Source organism: Centrocercus urophasianus, unplaced genomic scaffold (assembly GCF_019232065.1).
Source record: "Centrocercus urophasianus isolate 14NV4802_14NV808 unplaced genomic scaffold, USGS_Curo_1.0 seq_17, whole genome shotgun sequence".
Classification (NCBI taxonomy): domain Eukaryota; kingdom Metazoa; phylum Chordata; class Aves; order Galliformes; family Phasianidae; genus Centrocercus; species Centrocercus urophasianus.
Genome location: NW_024884722.1, coordinates 13,011,466 through 13,033,575, shown reverse-complemented (window position 1 = coordinate 13,033,575; position 22,110 = coordinate 13,011,466). Strand labels below are relative to the sequence as shown.

The 22,110-nt window shown below is 50.3% G+C and overlaps 1 protein-coding gene across 4 annotated transcripts; it reads left to right on the top strand.

Annotated features, from left to right (window-relative positions):
* The first annotated feature begins 591 nt into the window (after positions 1 to 591).
* On the top strand, positions 592 to 19,830 carry ARHGAP19 (Rho GTPase activating protein 19). 4 transcript variants are annotated; one of them, XM_042818325.1, is made up of 12 exons: positions 592 to 639; positions 7,773 to 8,038; positions 11,014 to 11,094; positions 11,440 to 11,649; positions 12,199 to 12,425; positions 12,675 to 12,761; positions 13,669 to 13,734; positions 14,444 to 14,632; positions 15,314 to 15,412; positions 16,006 to 16,098; positions 16,586 to 16,654; positions 17,120 to 19,830. In XM_042818325.1, the coding sequence occupies exons 1-12, from the start codon at positions 596 to 598 to the stop codon at positions 17,174 to 17,176; spliced, it is 1,488 nt and encodes a 495-aa protein (XP_042674259.1). In that variant the 5' UTR covers positions 592 to 595; the 3' UTR covers positions 17,177 to 19,830. The 4 variants fall into 4 exon arrangements, with proteins under 4 accessions (XP_042674259.1, XP_042674260.1, XP_042674262.1 ...); XM_042818326.1 differs by lacking the exon at positions 16,006 to 16,098; XM_042818328.1 differs by lacking the exons at positions 16,006 to 16,098; positions 16,586 to 16,654 and having other exon boundaries at positions 17,584 to 19,830.
* Positions 19,831 to 22,110: the final 2,280 nt, after the last annotated feature.

The window sequence follows — 22,110 nt, the reverse complement described above, 5'->3', positions numbered from 1 at the left end:
TCGTGGGGGCGGTAGCAGAACCTCTGTGCTCGCGTGCGATGATTGGCAGGGAGATGAATAGGTGCGGGGGCTTAGGATGCCAAGGGACCGCTTCAGCCGAAATCTAGTCAATTACAAAAACTGCCAGATTAATTTCCAGCCTCCTCGGCATTCTGATCTACACTTCTGCTTACTGTATCTATAAAGTCTTCTCTCCTTGGTCGTTTCCTGAGCGATGGGTGCAAGAGCGCCCCCCGTCTAGAAAGCTTTCAGGGGCGCTGGGACCGAGGGCAAGGCGGAAGCCTCCACGCACGAAGGAGAGCGTCCGCCTCAGTGCCCTTCTTTCCGAACTCGTGCCCGGAGCCGCGAAGAGCCCGCAGTCCTTGCCGCTGACCCGAGGCTCAGAGCGGCCGCTCCCGCCTACAACTCCCATCGTGCACCGCGCGCAGGGGGGGTGCGTCTGTTTCGCTACGCGCGGATCGTCCTTTGTCCGTTCGAACCGACCAATGGTAGCGAGGCGGTAGCGCCTCCAGCCAATAGTGACGGGCAAGCCGGGAGGGGCGGGACCGCGGGGTGGCGCGTCGGGCCAATGGGGAGGCGGGGCGGCAGGTATGAGATGGCGGCGGGAGCGCCGGCGGTCGGTGCTCGGCGGGGCGGCAGGTAGGAGCGGGGCGCCGCCCGGGATGCGGGGCGCGTTCTCGCATGGTGCGGCAGAGGCGTGGAGCCGGGGGTCGGTGTGCCCGGGCCTGAGCGGCGCCGAGCGGCGACGGGAAGCGCAGCCTGGCCCGCAGTGCCGCATTGCGGGCCGCCCTCGGCGCGGTGTGCCGCAGCGCTCGGTTCCGAAAGAGAAGCAGCTGTAATTGCAACCGGCTTCTTCGCAAGCTCTTTTCCCACAGCTGCCGGTCGCGCAGCATACGATGAGCTGTTCCCAGAACCGCCCGCCGGCTGGCTCGGCGGAACTCGGCACGTTCGCTCTCGGCTGGTAACGCTCCAACGCCCCGAGCCCGGTGCGGAGCTGTGGTTCGGAGGCAGGAGCCGCTGCCTCGGGCCGTCCCTCCCTGCCCGGCTCCTCCCCGCAGCCCCCCACCACTGGGTGCTGTGATGTCCTGCTCGCCCGGAGCCCACGGTGCCACTGGGCGCCTCCCTGCCCCCCTGTGCCCTCCCGCCCACGCTGCCACGGGATCTCGCGGATAACCCGCGGCTGCGGTACGCGGCGTGCGCAGCGAGCGGCTCCGCTCGGTCAAAATAAAACGGAACAGTCATAGAATCGCAGAACGGTTGCGTTGGAAGGGACATCAAAGGTCATCCTTTTCCAACCCTCTGCTGCAGGCAGGGGTGCTGACCGCTACAACCGTTAGGTCCGGGCCGCATCCAACCCTGAATACCGGCAGGGATGGGGCAGCTTGTCACACAGCGTGTTGTGGCTGCTGGGAAGCAGCCGTCCCGGTCCCGCTGCACAGGGGCTCCCAGCTCCGCTCCCTGTGCACAGCCCCACACCACCCTTGCACGCGAGCTGCGTTTTCTCTCGTTCTCTGTCTGCGGTGTGTCCTGATCATTTTCCCTGTCCTTCCTCGCCCTCCTTTTTAATAGTGTCTCCAGAAAAGCTGGCAAGTTCAGTTCTATCAGTCACGCTGACTGATAGCGCTGCCTCTCCTCTTGGGATTCCTCCTCTTTTCTGTCCCTCCAGCATTCATTTCGGCGTCAGCTCGCAGCCCTCTGAAGGCAGGGGATTGCCTTTGTTCTGTGTTTGTACAGCACGGAGCACAGCGGAGTCCCCAGCTGTGACTGAGGTTCCCAATGCCACAGTGATAAAAGTGAATAGAGCAGTAATGAGGAGAGGCAGCTGCTGCCATCTAAAAGGTTCCATTTTGGTGCTGGTTTCTGTGAAATTACAATTGGATCTAAGGCAGCTCCTTTACAGCTGCTTTGTATAAAGGTTTACATTAAAATAAATATATTTACCAACTTTGTGTTGCACTGAAAGTCATGAAAATTGTAATGGCATTATTTATTTAGATTGTGTTAAGGCAGATGTATGAACCTGCAAATCCTTAATGCAGAAGTACTGGGTTTCTGGCAGTAGCTGTGTTCCTGAGAGCTTAGGGAGCGTAAGACAGGATCTGGATGTATCCCATGCTGCAGAATCGGCCCAAAAAGCAGTGCTGACATAGGATATGGCTTTGTGAGCAGCTCTGCATTGAGTCTGCAGCCCCAAGGTGCCTTTCAGTCCTCCTCCCTTAGCACCAGAAGGTGTCTGGGTGCTGTGATGTGCTGCAGGCTGATTGAAGTGTGGCTTTGCTGACTTTACAGCATTCCAGTGGATTTTATGAAGAACACCATAAAAGAATTCTCTGCGTTCTCAGTTGGAACATTTCATGTTGAAATGCAAAATTCTCAATGTTTCAAGCTGCCTCGCAAGCAGTCTGGTTTGCCATCAGTAATGTTTTCCATTTTCAGTTTGTTCCAAGCCCGCTTTCCCCCTCTTGCAGCCCTTTATCATTCTGGATAGGTCTGTCTCCAGGTTTGCATTACACATGTGCAGCTGATATGGCTGAGGTCTGTTCAGGTCTTTTGCAGAGACAGAATTTGAATTCATCGATGGTAGCAGGAATTTGGATATCCAGTTTATCCAATGCCCAAAAGATGGCCGATTGCTGCATTAGTTCCAGGTTGTCCAGCACAGGCTGCTATCACATAATAGCAGCTTTGTTCCCCAGTTCCCTGCTGTTTAAATTGTATATTATTATCTGATTCCCATAGCCAAAAGGCTGAATCACTGCATGTCATCTGTTTAGCTGTGAAGAAAGCAAAGCAACAATTAAAAAAGGCAGTTTTTATTACGGCTCACTAGGATGAAGCCTAGAAACAGTGGTCAAGGCTTGGCACTCACTGTGCTATGCGCTGTGCGCTCATCACAAAAGGACTCTCTTTGCCCTTAAAGACCTCATGAGTGTAACCCTCGGCAAATTCGCTGCGTGTTTTTCTTGACATTTTTCAGAGGCAAATCAGTCACCCTATAGGGAGTTACTGTGCTAAATCTGAGGGCTGAATGTGATCTTTGTGATGCTGTCTTACAAGAATGTCGGTCCCAAGTACAGCCCTCAAAGCAACCTTAGCAGTGAAGTCACTTCTCGTGTCTCTGCAGCCCATTCCCACTAGAGTTCTTTTAATTTTATTTTATTTTTTATCTAGGAAATAATTCGTCTTCTAGTCTTTTTGTACTTAAAATGATTTCACATCATTCCACTCTGGTCCTTTCATCTCTTAGCAAAATATGGGATGGCTCCTATCTGGCTCTGGAATACTGCCTTCAGACGCCCTCATTAATTGATTCCTTGCTCTGGCACAGCACAGGGACGATGCTCCTTCTCTCTCCCCAGGGAAATGCGAGCCTGGGCGCATCCATCCCATCTTCCTTTGTGCTTAGCCAGGCACAGAATCCCTGTGTTTTGTGTTCCCCAGCAGTGTCTGCTTATCGCTCTGCGCTCAGTTCTCGCTGCTTGCCTGGCTGTTCCTCAGTCGAAAGATTTTGTTATTATACGGGGAGATTTTCTTCCATTATCTGCCTTATTTTCAAAAGCTCTTTAATCCTTTTTCTCCTGCCTGGTAAGACTCGCCTGCTGCAGTGTGGCTGAGGCATGAGCTTTCCCGCGACAACATCCCAAGTGCACAAAGTGATGTTGGGCTGCATTCTGCCTGCTGAATGAGGTACATTGGGCTGCCCTGAAATCTGCAGCTTCCAGCTCTTCCACTTTCCCAGCAACAAAAACACAGCTCGTTTCTTGCCCCAGAGGTGCCTCATCCTTCTTTCTCGGCTTATTTGTGTTCTCCTTATGCTCTACTTCATGATGCTGGAATCTGCTTCTTCCTTTGCGTGTATGGACTTGCATCTACTTACAGGTATTTGAATTGTTCTGAAGCAGGCAGGTCTCCCTCATCAGAACACGACTTGCTTCCACGTGCGCTGATTTCCTGCTCGCGCCCCAGGTGCAGTCACCAGGTTGTGCCGGTTAAAATCTCACTTTTGTCCTCGCTTCCAAGGCATTTCCCCTGTTTGGATCTAGTTACCTTAGGGATTAATTGATCCATCATGATTTTGACCTCCTGCACCATCCACTCCCCATGAAATGATGGGGCTGTCATGCCTGAAGCAAGAACGCTGTGTGTGACAGACAGCTTTCTTTGTGGCTTGGCTGGGATCACAGGCTTTGCTCCTGAAAGATACCAGAATGGCACGAAGCTCAGCACAATATAGGGCCGATTTTTTTTTAATCTGCTGTCTTAATCACAACCCTATTAGTACAAGGTTTTATTATTCGTCGGGATTTGACTTTATTCATGGGATCAGAGAAGAAGCCATTCGGTCCTTTATTGTGTTGTCTTTTGATGCGTCATAAAGCAATCTGAGATCGCAGTGTATAAGAATATGACTCTAATTGCAAGTAAGGAAAAAAACAGCAATAAACTAACAAAATGTTTGTCTCCCCTTTGCTGCTGCTACATAAAGTGGGTGTAGGCAAAGTAATCCATCTTCCTTTTTTAACGAGAAAGCGGCAGATGGGGCACATGGCTTTTTCTGAAGGTTATAGCGTGTGCAGCAGTGGGGATTGGCAGGGCTATTGTGTGTGAAGCCAGTGGGGGCTTTCTCTTTGCTCAGAAATAGGGGTTAGCCTCCCATTTCCATTTTGATTAGCAATAACGATACAAAGGCAAATTTTCAGCACTGGGAAGGGCTGCTCATAAAGTGACCTCGGAGCTGAGCGGCTCGTTGAAGGGCCGTGCTGCTATCAGAGCGCAGGGCTGCTTCCAGCTGCCGGGATCCGGAGGGACATGGAATGGGGAGCCTGGAGCGGAGGCACAGCAGCCGTGGCAATGAGCAGTGCCCTTCCAGCTCCTGGAGTCGAGCACGGCGCCTGGGATGCGTGGCGCGGGGACTCGGTGGCTGTCCCACTGGCACGGTGACATCGGTTGTGCTTGGGTGCTGTTGGGAATGCGTTTGCATGGCTTTCCTCATGGCAAACGCAGGGTAGATTTGGGGCTGTTTTGTGGGTTCCTCTTAGATACAGGTGGAGAGCACTTAATACCACGCTACTCCTAATTCAAAAGCCCGGTTTCTATGTAGGAGTTATTTGCCGTTAAACTCCAGCTACGCAGCCTTTGGCAAGAGGCATGAATCAATTTGTCCAGCTTTTCTTTTCTGTTTTGTCTCTGTGTGAAGGCTGATGCCCAGTGTGTGCCAAGGGGGCCTTTCAGCCCCAATAATGCGCCCTTGTGTCTCGTAGCATGCGTGGGATTTGCATAGGCTGTGCTGGGACAGGCAGGTTTCTTTTGTTGCTGGAAACAAGGAGCAAGTTCTTTCCCCTGTCTCTGCTTCCTAATGCCTCTCCAAAAGCTCTCAGCACTCATGTAAGAAATTTAATTTTTTTCTATTTATTTTTGCATTAAATGTTGTTGAACTTGATGCAGCTCTAACACCGTCTGTGCGGCAGACTCACGTCAGTCAGTTCTAGCTGACAAAATTGTTTAATTTCCTTTCTCTGAATCTAGATATCTGATTGTCAGAGAGAGCAGATAATCTGTGATGCTTGATGTAACTGCTGCAAAGTATTTGCATATCTTCTCTGTGGGGAAACAAAACTGCTAGTGAGTGAATAACAGCGCACGGATCATTGCAGGCAGGGTCACTGGGCCCATACACTCACTATTAACCCTTCTCAGGATCTGTATTGCCACAGAATGAGTTGTCATGGGTTTCAGGCAAAGGGCTTGCTCCGCATTACGGGCAGAGCTGGCACTTGCTCACGCATTGCAGCCCTGCGTGATGAAATGCGAATGTGATCAGGTCGATGGGTAGTTGCTTTTTGGCAGCGGATACTGAATCGTTGCATCTCAGTCTTGATTTGTGACAGATAACAAACTACCAAAAAACATACTGGGAGGTACTTGGGGAAATATGGCCCCCATTAGAAGCCAGCAGCATGCTCTCCAGGCCACTGAGCAACGCAGCTGGGAACCTTTAAGAGCTTTCTGAAATTTTCGCTGGCCTGGCAGATTGCCCTACGTCTGCCTCGCAGATCTTCCTCCTTGCATCCCCTTGAAGGAGCCTGACATCCACAGGGAGCAGTGCAATGAGGCAGGGCTTTGTAGGGGTTCTCATGGTGCAAGTGTTGCTGAATGCTTGGTTCCCTGCGGCTGCAGCGAGCACCCCGCTCCCTGTGCAGCCTTCCCAGCCTTCCTCCTGCTCTGATCTCTCCTGGAAATTGCATCAAGACAGTCTTCCAGGTCTCAGCCATACAGCAGCCACGTGGATAACTCTTAGGGCCAGAGGGCTGCAAGTGCCTTTCCTTGTGGAGGCTTGTGCAGAGCAGTGAGCCCAGCTGCGGTCAGAACACAGTGCCATGGGCTCTGTTCAGGAGGCTCTGATCTTTGGGGCTGCGTGCTTTGCAGCAGGAACCTCCAGGACTGATGTGATCCCCTCTGTATGCACTCATCATTCCTGTTACCTGTGTGCTTAGCAGCAGCTGTTGGAAAATGTTCATCGGGAGCTCACAGCTGAGGGGGAATATTGAAACAGAGGAAAGTGTTGTACGGGAGCTCAAGAATGATTAAAAGACTGGAAAATGTCACGCAGTGAAAGCAGTCAGTGTGTGTGAGCTGGGTGGGTAGGCAGCCTCCGCCCAGAGCCATGGAAGAACTGGCACACCAACTGGCATGGTCGGACTCGTGCTCTACAGCAAAGTATGACATTGCAATGGCTTGTGACTGGAGATTAATGACACTAATTCTCTGTTTTAGGTAAAAGAGGGGCCCTGGCCTCTGGGCCTGACTTCAGAATGTGTGAGTCTTTGAGATACAAGTGGGAAGACAGTAATGAAAGACCTAGAGGTAGATGGAAATTGGGATAAGCTTTATTATGAACATGATTAAGAGTGCTGATTAAACTGTGATCTCTTTGATAACTGTAATTTATCTAACCTGTGCTAGGGCTATGTATGTTATCTATAACCTTCGCTAGAGCTGTGTCCCACATGCATCTTTTTCCCACGTGGCTTTCATGCCACTTGAAAAGCTATCCAACTGCAAAAAGTCAGTGTCAGTAGAGAACTGGGAGGTCAGATGAAAGGCAGCCTGAAGAAGAGACAAGACCTGGAGGAGCCAAAAAGAGATGTACCAGAAGGAAGGCTGCTAAGAGTTCCTCAAGGACTGATTTTGAGCGGCTTGTGCTTATCCTGATAGGTTCACACTCACTCCAGATTCAGAGGTGGGCAGTTACTGTAGGTGGCAGAGAGCAGTAACCAAAGAGCTGGCAGCTTGATGATGGAACAGTGATGAGAACTGATGAGTACCAGCTGTCCATGAAAATATTTTGATTGGTATTTAAAATTTCAGGCCACTAGGAGTGAATTTCTCAGGAGGAAAGGAGACAGGGCCAAACTTATCTATGACTCAGAGTGGTAAGTTACTGTAAAATATTGGATGTCGTAGCTGCCTGAGTGAGGACAATGTGGATGCAGTGACAGTTTCTTTAGCTGGGTGTTGTCAAGTGTTGCATATTTTACCATCGCACTCTGGAGTGTGCGAGTCATTTGGGCTGTGTTGTGTAAACAGGCCAGAAATGTTTTTGCTCCAAAGGTAAACGTGTCTGTGCTGCGCTGAGCGCCCACCAAAGGCCAACAGTGCTGTCTGCGTAGACTGGAGGCTCCTGTGTCAGCAGATGTCTTCTTTGGGGCACCAGCTGGCTGTAAAAAAGCCATGAGAAGGTACTTTATTTTCTCTCTCTCCTTTTTTTCCAGTGATGCCATCTGCAATCTTGTCATCTGCAATGAGTCCTCCCTTCGCAGTCAGCCCATTATCTTCAATCCCGACTTCTTTGTGGAAAAGCTGCGCCATGAAAAACCGGAGGTGTTCACGGAGCTGGTTGTCAGCAACATCACCAGGCTCATCGACCTGCCTGGGGCTGAGCTGGCCCAGCTCATGGGAGAGGAGGACCCGAAGCTGCCTGGAGCAAACAGCACAGCCTCTGGGTTTTTTCGTTCCTTGATGTCTTTGAAACGCAAGGGTGAGCATGGGTTCTTAAAATACATGCCAAGTTGGCCTTGTCTTTGCATGCAGCATGCTTGATTTTGTCCGTGGTAGTTCATGCTCTGTTTTCCTTAGCTTGTTAGATTTCTTCTCTAGTGATGGAGTATAATAAAGACTGCAAACTTCAGGCACTGTGAAGAACAGTAATTCCCGGGTTTTACAGGCCACTGACTTCACTCAGTGCCCACTTTCTCCTCCAGTTTCTGTATCAGCTATCCTGAAGGCCTTGTCATACAGATCTGTGAGCTGCACAGACAGGTAGGCGTCTCACATCCAAACATCAGCACAGCTCTGATCCATGTCCTGGTCCCAGTGACAAAGCTCTGCAGATTCACTACTTGAGATCAGGTTCAGCCTGGGGAAATCATGTATTCCGAGGCAAGCACTCAGCTGGAGCTTTCTTCTGGAGTTAAGAAACAGTGGTCTCTGCCTGCTCCTCAGAAGTCTGAGCTTTGCTTTTTTGCACAGATGTGTTCAGATCCTCTCCTCTTTGCTGGCTCACAGTACCATTCCATTTTGTTACATCTTGACAGGCGTTCTATGTGCCTTCTCCCACCTCTGCCCACACTCGAGGGGATACTGATTCTCCATTAGAAGTTCAGTGAAACGCTGTCTCTCATCTAGACAAACTACCTCCATCTGGGCACCTCTCGCATCCTTCTGTCTGCCATGGTTTACTAGCTAGACCAGCTGTCTGCTGGCAGGGAAGCTGTGGGTAGCTGCCTCCAAATGCTGGCAGCCTGGAGCTGAACACTTCTAATTCCTTTGAGCAATTCTGCTCTTGGGAGCATCTCTGAGAAGGCAGATATCAGTATGCCTGAGTACGGCTTCTTTCTGTCTTCAATCTTAATACAAAGGTAATGAAAGCTTTCACCTTGCTTTATAAGGACACTGCTCAGGCTGATTTTTCCGGTGCTGAATCCTGCCCTCTGTTTCTGGTTCCAGTGGCAAAGCCAGCAGATTTGATCTCCCTGGGCTGGACTGCACTGCAGGTGAAAATCAAGTACTGCAAATCAAGTACTTCAGATCCTTAATTGAGAATTAGCCCATTGCTGTGATTTACCCTGCTGCTCCATAATAGCAGCTCTTCACACTGCCCCCAGACAGCAGTTACACCGTGCTCATGCCTGTGCTGCTCCCGCCTCTGCTCCAGGAGAGCAGCAGGACACCTTACATTTAGGCACTCATTATTTGGCAAACAGGAGCAAGCGAGAATCTGATTTTAAACATTTTTCTCATCGCGTATGGAAACTTCCCTGTTCTTGTCAAAACCTTCTAGCGGGGGTTTGTGAATCTTCTCTAGCTCTTTTTCCTTTAACAGATCCATACTCTGCTGGAGCACCGCTGTTACCTACTTTCAGACCCGACGCCTCCCTTCCAGCTCCGCTCCTTCCCACATTCAGTGTTTCCACGGCCGTGTGTCTCACTGCAGCTACAGTTAGCAGATGTTTCCAAGTCTGCTGGCTCTGCTCCCAGGCTGCAATGGCAGTGTCTCCCTGCATTGACAGGCACTGTCTGTAAACTCCTTGGCCAAACTCAGAGGAAAAAGGGAGTTTGTGCTTACAGAGAAAATCAATTTCAAGTATTGTCTGTTTCATCTTTGAGCCATCATTTGTTTTTCTTCATGTTATAGACCGGCTAGAACAAACAGGTTTTATTTCTTCAAAGCCAGAGGCCGAGAACCATACTACTCTGAGCTGATCAAACTGCAGCTTCTGTGGGCATCAGGCAACTCAATCTCATGCTGCTGCTTAGTTTCAGAAGTCATTGCACCACAACATCTAAGCCTTTGTAACTCAGCATCCATTCTCCAAACACTTCTTTCAAGTTTCTTTGAGAATCAAATTCTCATTCAGATATCAGCTTCTGACTTCAAAAGTAAATCGAATCTGTCAGGCATGTCTCAAGATGATGTATTTTCCTCTTATTTTCCTGGCCACTACTGATTCTATCTGTTGAATGTCTAATGAGTTTAGTTTTTCTTCAAGCACAAGAATCTTTTGCCAATCACTCTCTCCCTTTGCTCTCAGGCCTTTCAAATCTTGCGTGCGGATCAAGAGGTCACGTTGTCCTCCTTTCTCCTGCAAGGCTGAAGCGTATGCCTTATCAGAGGGAGGTCAGAAAGTTCTTGATTTAACAGGAGGCTGGAGTTCCTGGTGGCTTGCCATTTCTGAAGTCCAAGAAGAAAGTGAAACATTCTTCAGGCGGAATAAATTTAGTTGTGCAGGAAGGCTGATAGAGAAATGCACAGTGTTAGCCAGATCTTCCCCACATGCTGTGAACATCAACACCACAGAACAGTAAGATCTGTAATGGAGAAGACCAAACGCTAGTAAAGTCACAGTGGGGAAAAAAGACACGAGACAAAGCTTGTGGGGGGAGATAACTTTTGTGAGACCAACTGATGCATTGCTTTTCTCACTTGGTATCGTGCTTTCTCTTCTACTAGCACGTGTTCCCCTCTCCTGTAATCTGGCAGCTACGCCTCCTCCTGCTCTGCTCCATGTCAATCCACAGTGAGAATTAACTTGGGCATTTCTTCTCAGGTGTGCAGCTGTAGCAGTCCAGGCTGTTGCATCTATCTTTCCCACTCTGCTATTCCCATAGAGTTCAGACTTACAGATGATATGCCCTTTAAAACTGAAGCATCTGTTCTGGTGTTGTTTCTTTTCAGGAGCTAGAGAATGTTTGCCTTAGCTGATAAAAACTAATTAAGCTGAGGTAAGAATCAGGATGATGAAGCCCTTGTAAGTACAGCATGGTGAGAGGAAGTGACTTATTGGGGAATGCTTGTGAGATAATACCTGCGTGTGTGTGTGAGGGGTCCGTGACCTCCACTCATAGTATTTTGGGGCACTGTTTTTGCATTCTGAGATGCTGCTCTGAGGGGACGTGTCTCTCTGTGACTGTTGTGCTCTGAGCTGCTTGAACACGTTATCTTTTGTTCTGCAGAGAAAGGAGTGGTGTTTGGCTCCCCACTGACAGAAGAAGGCATCGCACAGGTCTCCCAGTTAATTGAGTATCTGCACAAAAGTAAGTGTTTCTATCTTTTTCCTCCTATTCCAAGGGTTATCTGTGTGGCCTGCCCCAGATCTCTGCGGTGCAGGCGGGGGGGAAAGCAGAGTTATCCATCAGCAGGATTTGGGGTCAGAAATAGGTGACTGTTCCCCAGGATTGCCTGTTCCATGAGTTGGTCTCTTTCCCCTGTGCACATACTCTGTTTGCTTATGGGAGTCAACTTGAAGTCATGGCTTTGAATGCAGCTCAGTGAGGCTTGCTGTCAAGCTCTGCAAAGAGTACTGCTTTAGTAAGAAAATGGGAATCAACCTCTGAATAATTGGTGGCCTTTTTTTTTTCTGTCTCCCCTCCATTGAACAGATCTACGAGCAGAAGGTTTGTTTCGGGTGCCAGGCAACAGCATCAGGCAACAGATTCTAAAGGATGCTCTGAACAGCGGTACAGATATTGACCTGGACTCTGGGGAGTTTCATTCCAATGATGTGGCTACCTTGCTTAAGATGTTCCTGGGAGAATTACCAGAGCCCCTGCTGACACACAAGCACTTCCACGCCCACCTCAAAATTGCAGGTGAGTAAGTAACAGGAGGCAGTGATGAACAGAGGGAATGGAGCCAGCCTCCTACAAAGCTGGTAATGCTTTAGACCTGCGCACTAGGCTGTGGGAGATCCTAAAGTACAAACCCTAAATGCATGGTAAGGAGGAGTCTTCCTGCCATTTCCTCCTAATGGTGGAAAGACTGGTGCTGAACAAGCTACGGAATTGGGCCAGCTCTGCCTGGCCCAGTTTCTCTCTCCAGAACAAGAGAGGAGTCTGCGTTGGTAACCTGGGTCTACATCTGTTTTAACCATGGGCTCTCCTAAGCTAGGCAATGGCTTATATGTTCTTAAAGACCATTACTGAACTAACTTACCTTGCCTTCAATCCATCAAAACACTTAGCAACTGCGTTGTTGTATAGGAGAAGTACTACAGCTTAACACATCAGGTGGGGAGGCTTGGGGGAAGGAGATGGAGGGTCAGGGGCTATGCAGGGCTTTGGAGGAGGGAAGAGGCTGCAATAGGCCTGCTGTCAGAGAGGCAGTGCGTGTCCTTCACATTCAGCCTTGTGATTTGGCAGACTTGATGCTGTTTGATGAGAAGGGGAATAAGACCAGCACTCCAGACAAAGAGCGCCAAATTGAAGCCCTCCAGCTGCTCTTCCTGATCCTCCCTGCGCCCAACCGCAGCCTGCTCAAACTGCTGCTGGATTTGCTCTACCAGACTGCCAAGAAGCAGGACAAGAACAAGATGTCTGCCCACAATCTCGCCCTCATGTTTGCACCCCACATCCTATGGCCCAGAAACGTGAGTAACCTCAGTATCTGCTGGTGGGATATTGCTAGGTTGAAAGCAAACCTCAGTAGGCTTGCAGGGGAAGAAATCGTATGGGAAGACTGTGCTGATACAACCAATTATTTGAGAGGCTGGAGGCTGGTGGTGATATGGAGCTGTGTGGCTGGATTCAGTCTTTGTGTTCAGCCCAAGCCCACTCTAGGTTTCATTTGCAATTCCTACTTCCCTTCCAACAGCTGTGCCTTTGTGTCCTCTTGCCAGGTGACAGCAAATGACCTGCAAGAGAATATCACAAAGCTAAACAACGGAGTGACCTTCATGATCAAACACTCGCAGAAACTCTTCAAGGTGACCGTGCATTGGAGTCTTGCCCTCCCTGCCCTTCCTGTGGGAGTCCAAATGCCCTTTACCCACACAGATCCCAGTGGCAGGGGTATATTCTAGGTCCTCTCTTCTGGAGTGAGAGAGCATGATTTCTGCAAGAAGCTGTTCCCTTATTGAGAGGAAGTCTTTGCTGGGCGAGCAGCCCAGGAGGAGGAAGACAGCCTGGAGGTGGCCTTTGCGCCTCGCAGGTCGGAAGCACGGTGCAGTGTAATACCACCCTCTGCTGGACACCCAGCACCTGATTCCTGGCTGGGAAACCTGTTTCCTTGGGGCAGTTGGTGACCAGGCTTCCCCCGAGCACTGGAAAATGGAGGGGCTTGGCCCGGGTGAGCGCTGCCAGGAGCTGCATCCTTAATACATCCACTCTGCAAGTGGCAGCTGGCCATTGCTGTTATAGGCAAAGTCTGCAGTCTTGGATATCCCTCTGTAGCTCAGAGTAGGATGCTGTGGTAGGACAGGAGAATCTACAGGTTTCTTCAAGGAAGTGTTTCTGCAGCAGGCCGTCTCTTGACTTCCCAGGACCTTACAGGTCACTCTAGGCACCCGCCCTCTGCAAAAAGAGCTCCCTTTCTGCCTTGTTTGTCAGACCCCTGAATGGCCAGCTCAGAGCTGGAGGAATTGCTTGGACATAACTTCTGTGGAACCTAGCTCTTATTTTGTTTTCTCCTAGTGTTGGTTGCATGCATCAAATGGAAACTCTGAGCAGGGATTCCACTGAGGACATGAAGTCCCATTGTATTTTTCTGTCCTAAACAGCAGATTTTCTTGATGGAAAAGGCTTGTTTGCATGGTTGAAGAGTGGCTCTTGGTGCAGCCGCCCTTGGCCCAGGGTCAAGTATATTATTCATGTTTTCTCTGTCCCTCATCACAGGCCCCATCTTACATCAGAGAGTGTGCTAGGCTGCATTACCTGGGATCCAGAGCCCACACATCGAAGGTAAGGCCAGCAATTGTGCCTGCCCTCCAAGGGCCGAGGCCGTGGTACTATGAAGGGACCTTAGTGAGTGAAAGAAGCTGAAAACAAATGAAACCATGAAAGAGGATCTGATAGGGAGCAGGACTGAGGGAACCATATGGTGTGGTAGTGCAGGCAACTGCATTAGGGAAATTGGGCAGAGTTGAAGCATCTGTTAATCAAAAGCACAGGGAAAACTACCAGCTCCTCTTTAGCAGCAAACCCATTCCCTGTGCCCAGTACATGCAGCACCTGCTCTTTCATGGAGTCCTGCCTTCCAAACAGACACATCTGCTGCCATGACCAGGCTGCTTGGTAGAGGGGCTGGGACAAAGGCTTCTTTCTGCCACTGTGGAAAGATTTGTCTGCTTCTCTCTAGCAAATGCTTCTCTGCCTCGTAGCTGCAGAAGAAGGCAGATGCATTGCAAGGAGCCTCACTGACCCTTCTCAAACCTGGAAGGGCTTTTGCAGCTGGCATCCAGGAAGGGAGGGAAGAAGCAGTGGGGTCACCTTTGAATTGCTGTCACCTCTTCCTGGCACAGGGCCTGCTGGTGCAGTGCTGCTGCAGAGGGGTAGGGAAAACACAGCATTCACTGGGGTGAGGCAGCTCACGAGACTTCCCAGCCTGACTCAGATGGGTGGCTCACTTGGATTAAAGCATGGGAAACGATTACTGTCTCCGCTTTCCCAGGATGACCTGGATTTGCTAACATCTCCTGGTTCCAAGGAACTGCAACCCCTCAAGTCTCAGAAGCGAAGCCGTCTGGACTCCTGCCATCAGGAGGAGACCCAGCAGCGCACAGAGGAGGCACTGAGGGAGCTCTTTCGCCATGTACACAATATGCCTGACTCTGCAAAGAAGAAGAAGCTCATCCGGCAGGTAGTGTGGGAAGGAAAGATCTCTTTGGGGTGTGTTTGTCAGCACAGTTCTGGGCACAGGGCTAAAGGCAAGACCCACCTGAGAGCTGCCCCTAGTTCTTGGCTGGCTGAGGAGCATGGGCTCTGGGCTTTGTAAGAGGCAGAACTGGATGGAGGCAGGGGAGGAGGCGGCCTGTCAGTGAAGCTTGCTGCACCAAGCTGTGCTTTAAGCTGTTTTTTGAGCCAGGGATTTTCCAGTCGGCAGTTTCCCAGTCCTGATTATGACTTTATTGATCTTTCTGCCTCAGGAAGTTCCTTCCTCTTTTGCTTCAGTGTCTGGGACAGACTGGTCTCTTTTAGTCTGGTGAGCATTCCAGCCCACTTGCTGCTCCAGAGAGGTTGTGTGGCATGGACAGCAATTGTCCTGGCTATAAGCCTTTAGCTCCTTCCCTGACTCCTTTCTACTTTAGCCTCTAACTTGGTATCCTGCATAAACCCTGAGCTCCCTGTAATAGTGTGTAGGAGATGCAGCCTTCTGCTTCCTTCTCACCTGCAGCTATGAGCTGCTTCTACATTTGAGGGTGTGGAAAAGCCAACCAGAGACTTAGCCAGAGGGCAGCAGTAGAGTAGCATACAGCAGCAAGGGGCTGGTGTAACTGTAAACTAAACTGTGCTAACCTTCTGCCTTCGTGTTTCCTTCTAGTTCAATAAGCATCCTTCAGCTCTCACTCCCAGCTCTGATGTAGCCACACCCCCAGCACCACGACGCACTCGCTCACGCTCCTTCAGCGGCCTCATTAAGGTAAGGGCAGCCTCCAACCCCTGCTCTCTGCTGTGAGTTTCTGATGTTGCTTTCTGCTTTTGCCTTGCCCTGTCTTAAATACAACCCTCAAAGGTATGGACTGTTCAAAGTACTGACTGCTAAACAACACAGATCTGCTCGGGACAGAAAGGTAGCACAGTGAAAATAAGCCTTGCTAGTATAAAGCGTAATTGTCTATGAAATGCTCTGCTGAAATGCTCGGCTGTAGGATCTGTGCATCTTTCTGAAGGGCCTATTTGCTTCTTGAGATGAGATGAGGATTGACATGGAGCTGATCATGTAGTCTGTCTGCACAGGTGTATGCACACTGTAGGCTGCCCTGCAGCAGCATGTACCCGTGTCTGGGCTCCTGGCCAGGCCTTGTGTCAGCTCCCAGACCCTCCAGAATCAGGCAGGCTTAGCCTGGTGGCATCGTATTTCAGATGGCTCTGCTTTGCAATCTCTGTTCTAGCCTGGCTTCCTCTTTTCTTTCCCAGCATCCAACTGCTTATCAGCTGTGCATCTTGCTCCTTCCATTTCCTTTCCTCTCTGTGCTCTAAGCAATAGCAAACAGGCCTCTCTTCTTGCGGCAGAGGAAGGTTTTGGGAACCCCGATAATACAGGAGAGGAAGAGCAGAGATACTACACCAGAGCCCAAACGAGTCAGCAAAGAGAATGTCCATCTGGTAAGAGCTGCTCCCAGCACTGCTGACATTGCTGAACATGTGGGAAGGGAGTTTGACTGCAACTTGGGCACCCATTTGAATGATTCCTGGGGGCTGATCACTGTTCTCTACTCAAGACAAAGTTTCCAAGTTTCTTCTGCATGATCTGAGAAGGCCTTAGGAAACTGCTCCGGGGAGAACAGTGCAGAGATAATGAAGGCACCATCAAGGCCTGGGTGACAGCAATGGACCTCCACTCCAGAGTTTTCCTTCTGGCATTATCTGTGCTCCTGCTCTGCAGCACTGAGTTGTGCCCTATTCCCTTTCACATCCTCATCCACAAGTCGTACACAGCCAGCTACCTCTGCATAGGTCTGTCCCCTGGGCCGGACATGCCACTAGTGGGTTTGGATTCTAGCTGCACTCTGGTGGTACAGGTAGCTCCCAGAGAAGGCTGCAGATGCCACTTAATTCCCTATCTCTGCTCCTATTCCCCTCTCTTGTTCAGTTACAGAAATGTGGATCTCCAGCTCACGTGTCCCAAGGGAAACTGAAATCATTGGAGGGCCAAAAAGAGGTGAGAGACACAAATGTACATGTTCTTCCTGTAAGAACCTGGCCCGCTAAGGACAAAGAGAGCTACAGAGGTGATGCCACGCTCATGAGGCTTTGCCTCTGGCTGTGGCTGCTATGGTCCTCTGGCTGCAGCAGTCTGCTCCATGCCAAGCAGATGGTATGCTGGGCACCAGACCCTGACGACTTCCATCCAAGCAGGGATGTACAGCTCCTCTGTCTGCGAGCTGGCAGGCTGGTTGTCATGGGAGGTGGGAGGGCAGCTAGCAGCACGGACTGGTGCTAACAGCCTGTCAGGATGGCAGTGTCTGCACACTGCCTCTTGTCTTCTGCTCTGCTTTGGTGAATAGTTGGAAGAAGGAAACATGCAGGCAGACTCCAGTAGGAGTCCTTGCAGGGGGAGAGGATAACATCACTTGCATGATGTTCTATGTCGCAAGCACTCAATTGCTGTAATTCTCTGCTGCAGGAATCCTGTAGACGCGTGCGAGCCCACCTGCTTTCCAAGGATTCATCATCCCTCTGAATTGCTTTGCACCAGCATTGGGTGGGGAATGCCCAGCCTCACAAGCTGTGAAATAATGTGCTGCACTGAGCAGGCAGCGCTGCAGGCTCACGGTAGCCCTTACCAACGTGTCAGCACTCTTGAAACTGGACCTCTGCAAAGTCTGCAGAGACTTGTTTCTTTCTGTATATAAATAATATTATTTCATTCATTATAGGGCAAACCACTATCTAACCAAAAGCATGTCTGACCTGCTGGCTCTGGGAAGAGCTGGAGAGCTTGCTTACACAGAGACCCCTCTGTACTGCAGGGACATGTTTGCACTCCCAGCATTCTGTGATGTTGTTAGACTGTGTGTTATTTTTTTTTTAACTCTTTCTGCTCTGAGTTTTTAACATAAGCTTGTTTTGTTTCCTTCCCTCTGTTAGCAGTGAGAACAATGGACTCCAACCTTTACCCGCATCCCAACAGTTAACCTTACCTCCTGACCTCCTTTGGTGCCAGACCCTCTGTGCTTCCTAGGACCTCTGCTTCCCACGGGGTCCTTCTTGCCTTGCTGTCCCTGAAGGGTTGGAGTGCACAAAGTGGTACACAGCACAGGAGAGGGTCTGGGTGCCACCACTTCACAAAGAGCATGGGGAAAGCCACTTCTGAACCACTTTGTTTCACATTTGGCTGGAGGCAGTCCTTGCACACTGCCTTCATGTTTCTGCATTCCTGTGCTGCTGCTGGCTCTGCATGTTGAGCAAGGAGAGGCTTTGCTTTGTGTTCCTCCAGGGAGGCGAAGTGGCACAGGGCTTATATCTGGGGACAGAAGGCTGGCAAAAGCTGTCCTGGAGCAGGGCAGCCCAGTCTTCGGATGCGGGCATGTCTCACACAGGCAGAATCTGGTAGCAGCTTGCACAGTATAGCAGCAGTACAAGAGGTGCAAGAGGGCTCCAGTCATTTTTTATCTGCTGCAAATGGTGCCCAAAGGCTTTGGCTCAAGGTATTTGGCTGGCTGATCAGGCAACTGGCTGATCAGTCATTAAACTGGGAGAAAGGGCTGGAGCCAGGTTCAGCTTTTTGCCCTGAGCTGCAGAAATGAGATGAAACCATCTCGAGACAGGATAAACCCCCATCACAGCTGGCCATTGTCAGCTGTCTTGTTAAGCTGGAGTGCTCCAGTGAGCCAATCTTGCCAAGTACCTGTCTGCAAGCACTCTGGGGTAGGAGACACACAGGGTCACTACTGTGAAATAAAGATTTAATCAGTTGAGGAACCATCTAAACACTTCTCAGCCCTTCTTGGCGAAGCAAATAATCTCTGGAATCCAATTATAATTGTCTTCTAATCTTTAAGAACCAGCAGCCTGCAGGAGTTAGAGCTCCGTCCTTGACAGCTTTTGGAGACAACTGGTGGCAGGAGGTGTGAATCTGGGGATGTGAGCAGGGAGTTCAGTCTGACTGGCTCAGAATGGGGTTTCTGTGCCCTGTGCAGCTTAGCAGAGTTATTCATGTTTTTGTACTGCTATTTTTTTTTTTAAGAGCTACAAAGCTCTGTGCTTCATGCTGCTATGTCCAAGGGGATGTTCGTGGTACTTTATCGGGAGTGCCTGTCCCCAGTCTGACCCCAGAGTGGAGGAAATGTAAAGGGCAGAGGGACAGTAGATATGGGAGTTGTGAGTTCCTGGTGTTAGAAGTCTCTGTCACAGCAAAGAAAGCGCCGGTTCTTCAGGGACCAGGCAGGTGAGGATGCTGTGAAGAAGGGCAGAGGCTGTTTGCTACAGTAACAGTATGTGCTGTTTGGATGTGTCTGTAATCCATCCCTCCAGAGGCTGAAGATGTCTTTGTGCTCCTCTCTGAAGGGCACAGTGTGTTTGGCTGAATGCACTTCTGCCCCATCTCTGCAGCCTCCTGCAGTGCAGTGTGCTGCTGGCAGAGCCCTGGGAACATCAGCTTCCCTTTGGAACAGAGCCCGGGGTGGGGTGGCAGTGTGTGAGCAGCTGGCTCTGCTCCTGCTGCCTCTGCTCTTCCTGCATTTAGGGCTGCTGTGCTTATGTTCATCCCATCCCTTCTCTCTCCTTGCTCCTAGTGTACTCAGATGTATCTATATCTTTGTTTGGATGTTGGCTTTGCAAGGCATTCTCATTCCTCTGGCTAAATACACTGCTCCTGTACAGACAAGAGGAAAGTAGCTCTGCTCTGCAGTGTCAGCCCTTATGCTGACAGCTATAGCTCAGCAACTGGCTTCTGGCACTGCTGAGATTTGTTTAGCCCCAAGAAAATACTTTCTGCATCTCTTGCATGCCTTCCATTGCAGATAGAACGGGTGCAGTCCCCAGTGAGGTCCAGGGGTTGGTGCCCTGCCTTTAGCCCATGCTGCTCTCCTGCTCATGCTAAGGATGGGGGCAGCCAGCAGGGACTCAGCCCCTGGGACTCTTTGGTTGTCACAGCCCCACATTCACAGCGCTCCACAGTCACGTCTGGATGTGTTCATTTATCTGCTCTGTGCAGTACCTCACAAGGATGCTTCCTTCCTCCCAGAGCAGCCGCTAACTGTTCCCAGAGCCTCTCATTGCCAAAGCATTTTTAATCTTTGTTCTTATTTATATATGCTATGTATGTACTGTTTCAGACTGCTGCCTTTCTGTGTGTTCATGCAAAAACCCCATATTAAATGCTTTTATTTTTAACGGTTTTGTTGAGTGGCTTAAGCAGTTTCAGTGGGACAGGGAGGGCTCAGCGGTGCAGCTGCCTTCAAAAGGAAGGAACTGTCTGCTCACAACCCCAGCTCTGCTCTCCCGGAGGCGCGGAGGCACCGTCTGCCCACGGCTCTGTCCTCCCCTGGCACTGCTGCCTGCCCCCACGCGGGATCCCAGCGCAACACGGGATGCCCAGGCGGGCTGTCCTCCCCCAGAGGTGGAAAGTTGGGCCTCTTCCTTTCCTGTCTTCCCCCTGCTGTCAGCCGGGGTGATGGGAAATAAGGTTTACAAAGAGCACTTTATATAAATAATGGATCAAATGAATACATTTTTCTCTTTAGAACCATTCCTTTCTCGGCTGCTGAGGGAGGATGCTTTCTGCCTGCATTTTCACTTCCTTCTTAATAATGGTGTCTCAGATTTTATGCAGATTATTTCCCTGTGAAGTTCTTCCATTTGAAATGCCCTGGGCTTGCCTGCCGTGGCTCAGACACTCATTAACATCCTCGCCATGCAATTGAAAATCAAGCAGGAGAGGCGCGCTGTGTTGGGAAGCAGAGCTGTCTCTGCAGGGTCTGCTCCAAGTGGGAGCTCTCTCTGGGGCTGCGGTTGGGTGCCGAGGGACTCACATCTCCCTGAGCTCGGAGAGGGAGAGCATACGGACTTCTCCGCACTTGAAAGTGGGCTTGGGGGTCCCGAGAGACGCATCTGGCTTTGAAAATGCTGAACAAAGAGCTGCAAAAACTCACAGCAGTTATTTTGAACACTGCAAATCCAAATATCGCCTCCCTGATAACACCGAGGCAGCTGTGATTCAAAGCGACAGCTTCAGTCTGCTTACATCGTTTTAAAAATGAGTCGTTTTTAGCCTTTGGAACCACAACCCACACGCTGATGCTTGGCTGTACGGCTGGGCCCAAGCGTGGGGAGAGGGTACAGCCCTGGGGGGGGATCTCAGCCAACAGCATGTTTGGTTTGGCCTGTCACTCCTTCTGCACAGCAGTGACATTACAAAGCAAACAAGCAGCACTCCTCCTTCGTTTCATTAAACAGTTTTTATCTTAAAGTGCACTGCCCAGACTTGCAAATAAGTTCTGCAGAGTGTCACTGCAATCTAAATCAATGTTTGCAAGTTGTCTTGATTTTTTTTTTTTTTTTTTTTCCCAAACTGTTCTGCCCTGGTTCAGAGATGAAATAGGATATTTTTTCCTTTAAATTATCGTGTGTGCCTAGGAGCTGTCATGCTGCTGCTGTATCTGACTGCCTAGGGCAACGCTGTAGACAAAAACACACACACTGCTAACTATAGATGTTGGCACCAGCCAGACCTCTTATTGGGCTTCACAGTCTCATCAGCTTAGACGAACTAATATTTTTTCATGGTGTAAATAAATTACCATGTTCAGTTCTGTTTGCCCATCTCTGCTGTGAGGGCTTCGTGCTGGAGCTCATAAATTGTGCAAGTACGTGGTCACTGAGATCTGGATGCTGGGTCCCATGCTGACCCTGTGCTCATGCTGGGAGGTGCTGGAGGGATCTCTGCTGGAACGGCTCCTGGGTGCAGTCCTGCAAGGCTCAGGGTCAGTTAGTCTATTAAACAGTAAATTATCCCTCCGATGCGTTTTCCTTGAGGAGGGTAATGAATGGCTCCAGGCAGAGTGACTAGGGAAGGTTCGGTGTGTACAGATGTGGATCGATTGCTGCATTTGGGACTCGGAGCCCCCGGCCCCACACTGCACTACCAACAGTGCTTCCACGTGTGAGGTGCCTGACAAGCACCTCAGTGTGTGTGGTTCGTTCGAAGCAGCCTGCGCTGTGCCGCGGCGCTCCCAGACAGCCAGCGTGTCCAGCCCTGCTGGGAACAGCAGTTCTCACATGTGCTGGGCTGCTTGGTGTGAATGCTTTGCTCATGGAGCAGATCTTCAGCGTCTCTCACATCTCCTTGAGGGATCCAAGGGCAGAGTTTGAGTGCTCGTCCCTTTGCTCCATCCCAGTGGCAAAGTCTCCAGGCAGTCAACTGGGATATGCTTGCAGAATGCTGCTGGCACAGCTGATGGGGTGATGCTGGCTGTGTTCACAGGGCTGTGCTGGCAGTGTCTCAAGGGCAGAGCTGGCAGTGCTTGTAGGGTGATGCTGGCCATGCACACAGGGCAATGCTGGCAGTCTTCACAGGGTGATGCTGCTGGTGTTTGCCAATAAGGTCAGGCTTGTCCCTGGAGAGTCACCAGCAAGAGCACCCCCAGCCCTGCCTGACACAGCTTTACTGACTTA

What these genes read in the sequence shown, in the direction of transcription:
- ARHGAP19 (XM_042818325.1), top strand. Translation starts at nt 596, where the DNA reads ATGGCGGCGGGAGCGCCGGCGGTCGGTGCTCGGCGGGGCGGCAG. An exon ending in CCAGAGCCCACACATCGAAG is followed by an intron (nt 13,735 to 14,443) that starts GTAAGGCCAGCA and finishes CCGCTTTCCCAG; the next exon opens with GATGACCTGGATTTGCTAAC. An exon ending in CCTTCAGCGGCCTCATTAAG is followed by an intron (nt 15,413 to 16,005) that starts GTAAGGGCAGCC and finishes TTCTTGCGGCAG; the next exon opens with AGGAAGGTTTTGGGAACCCC.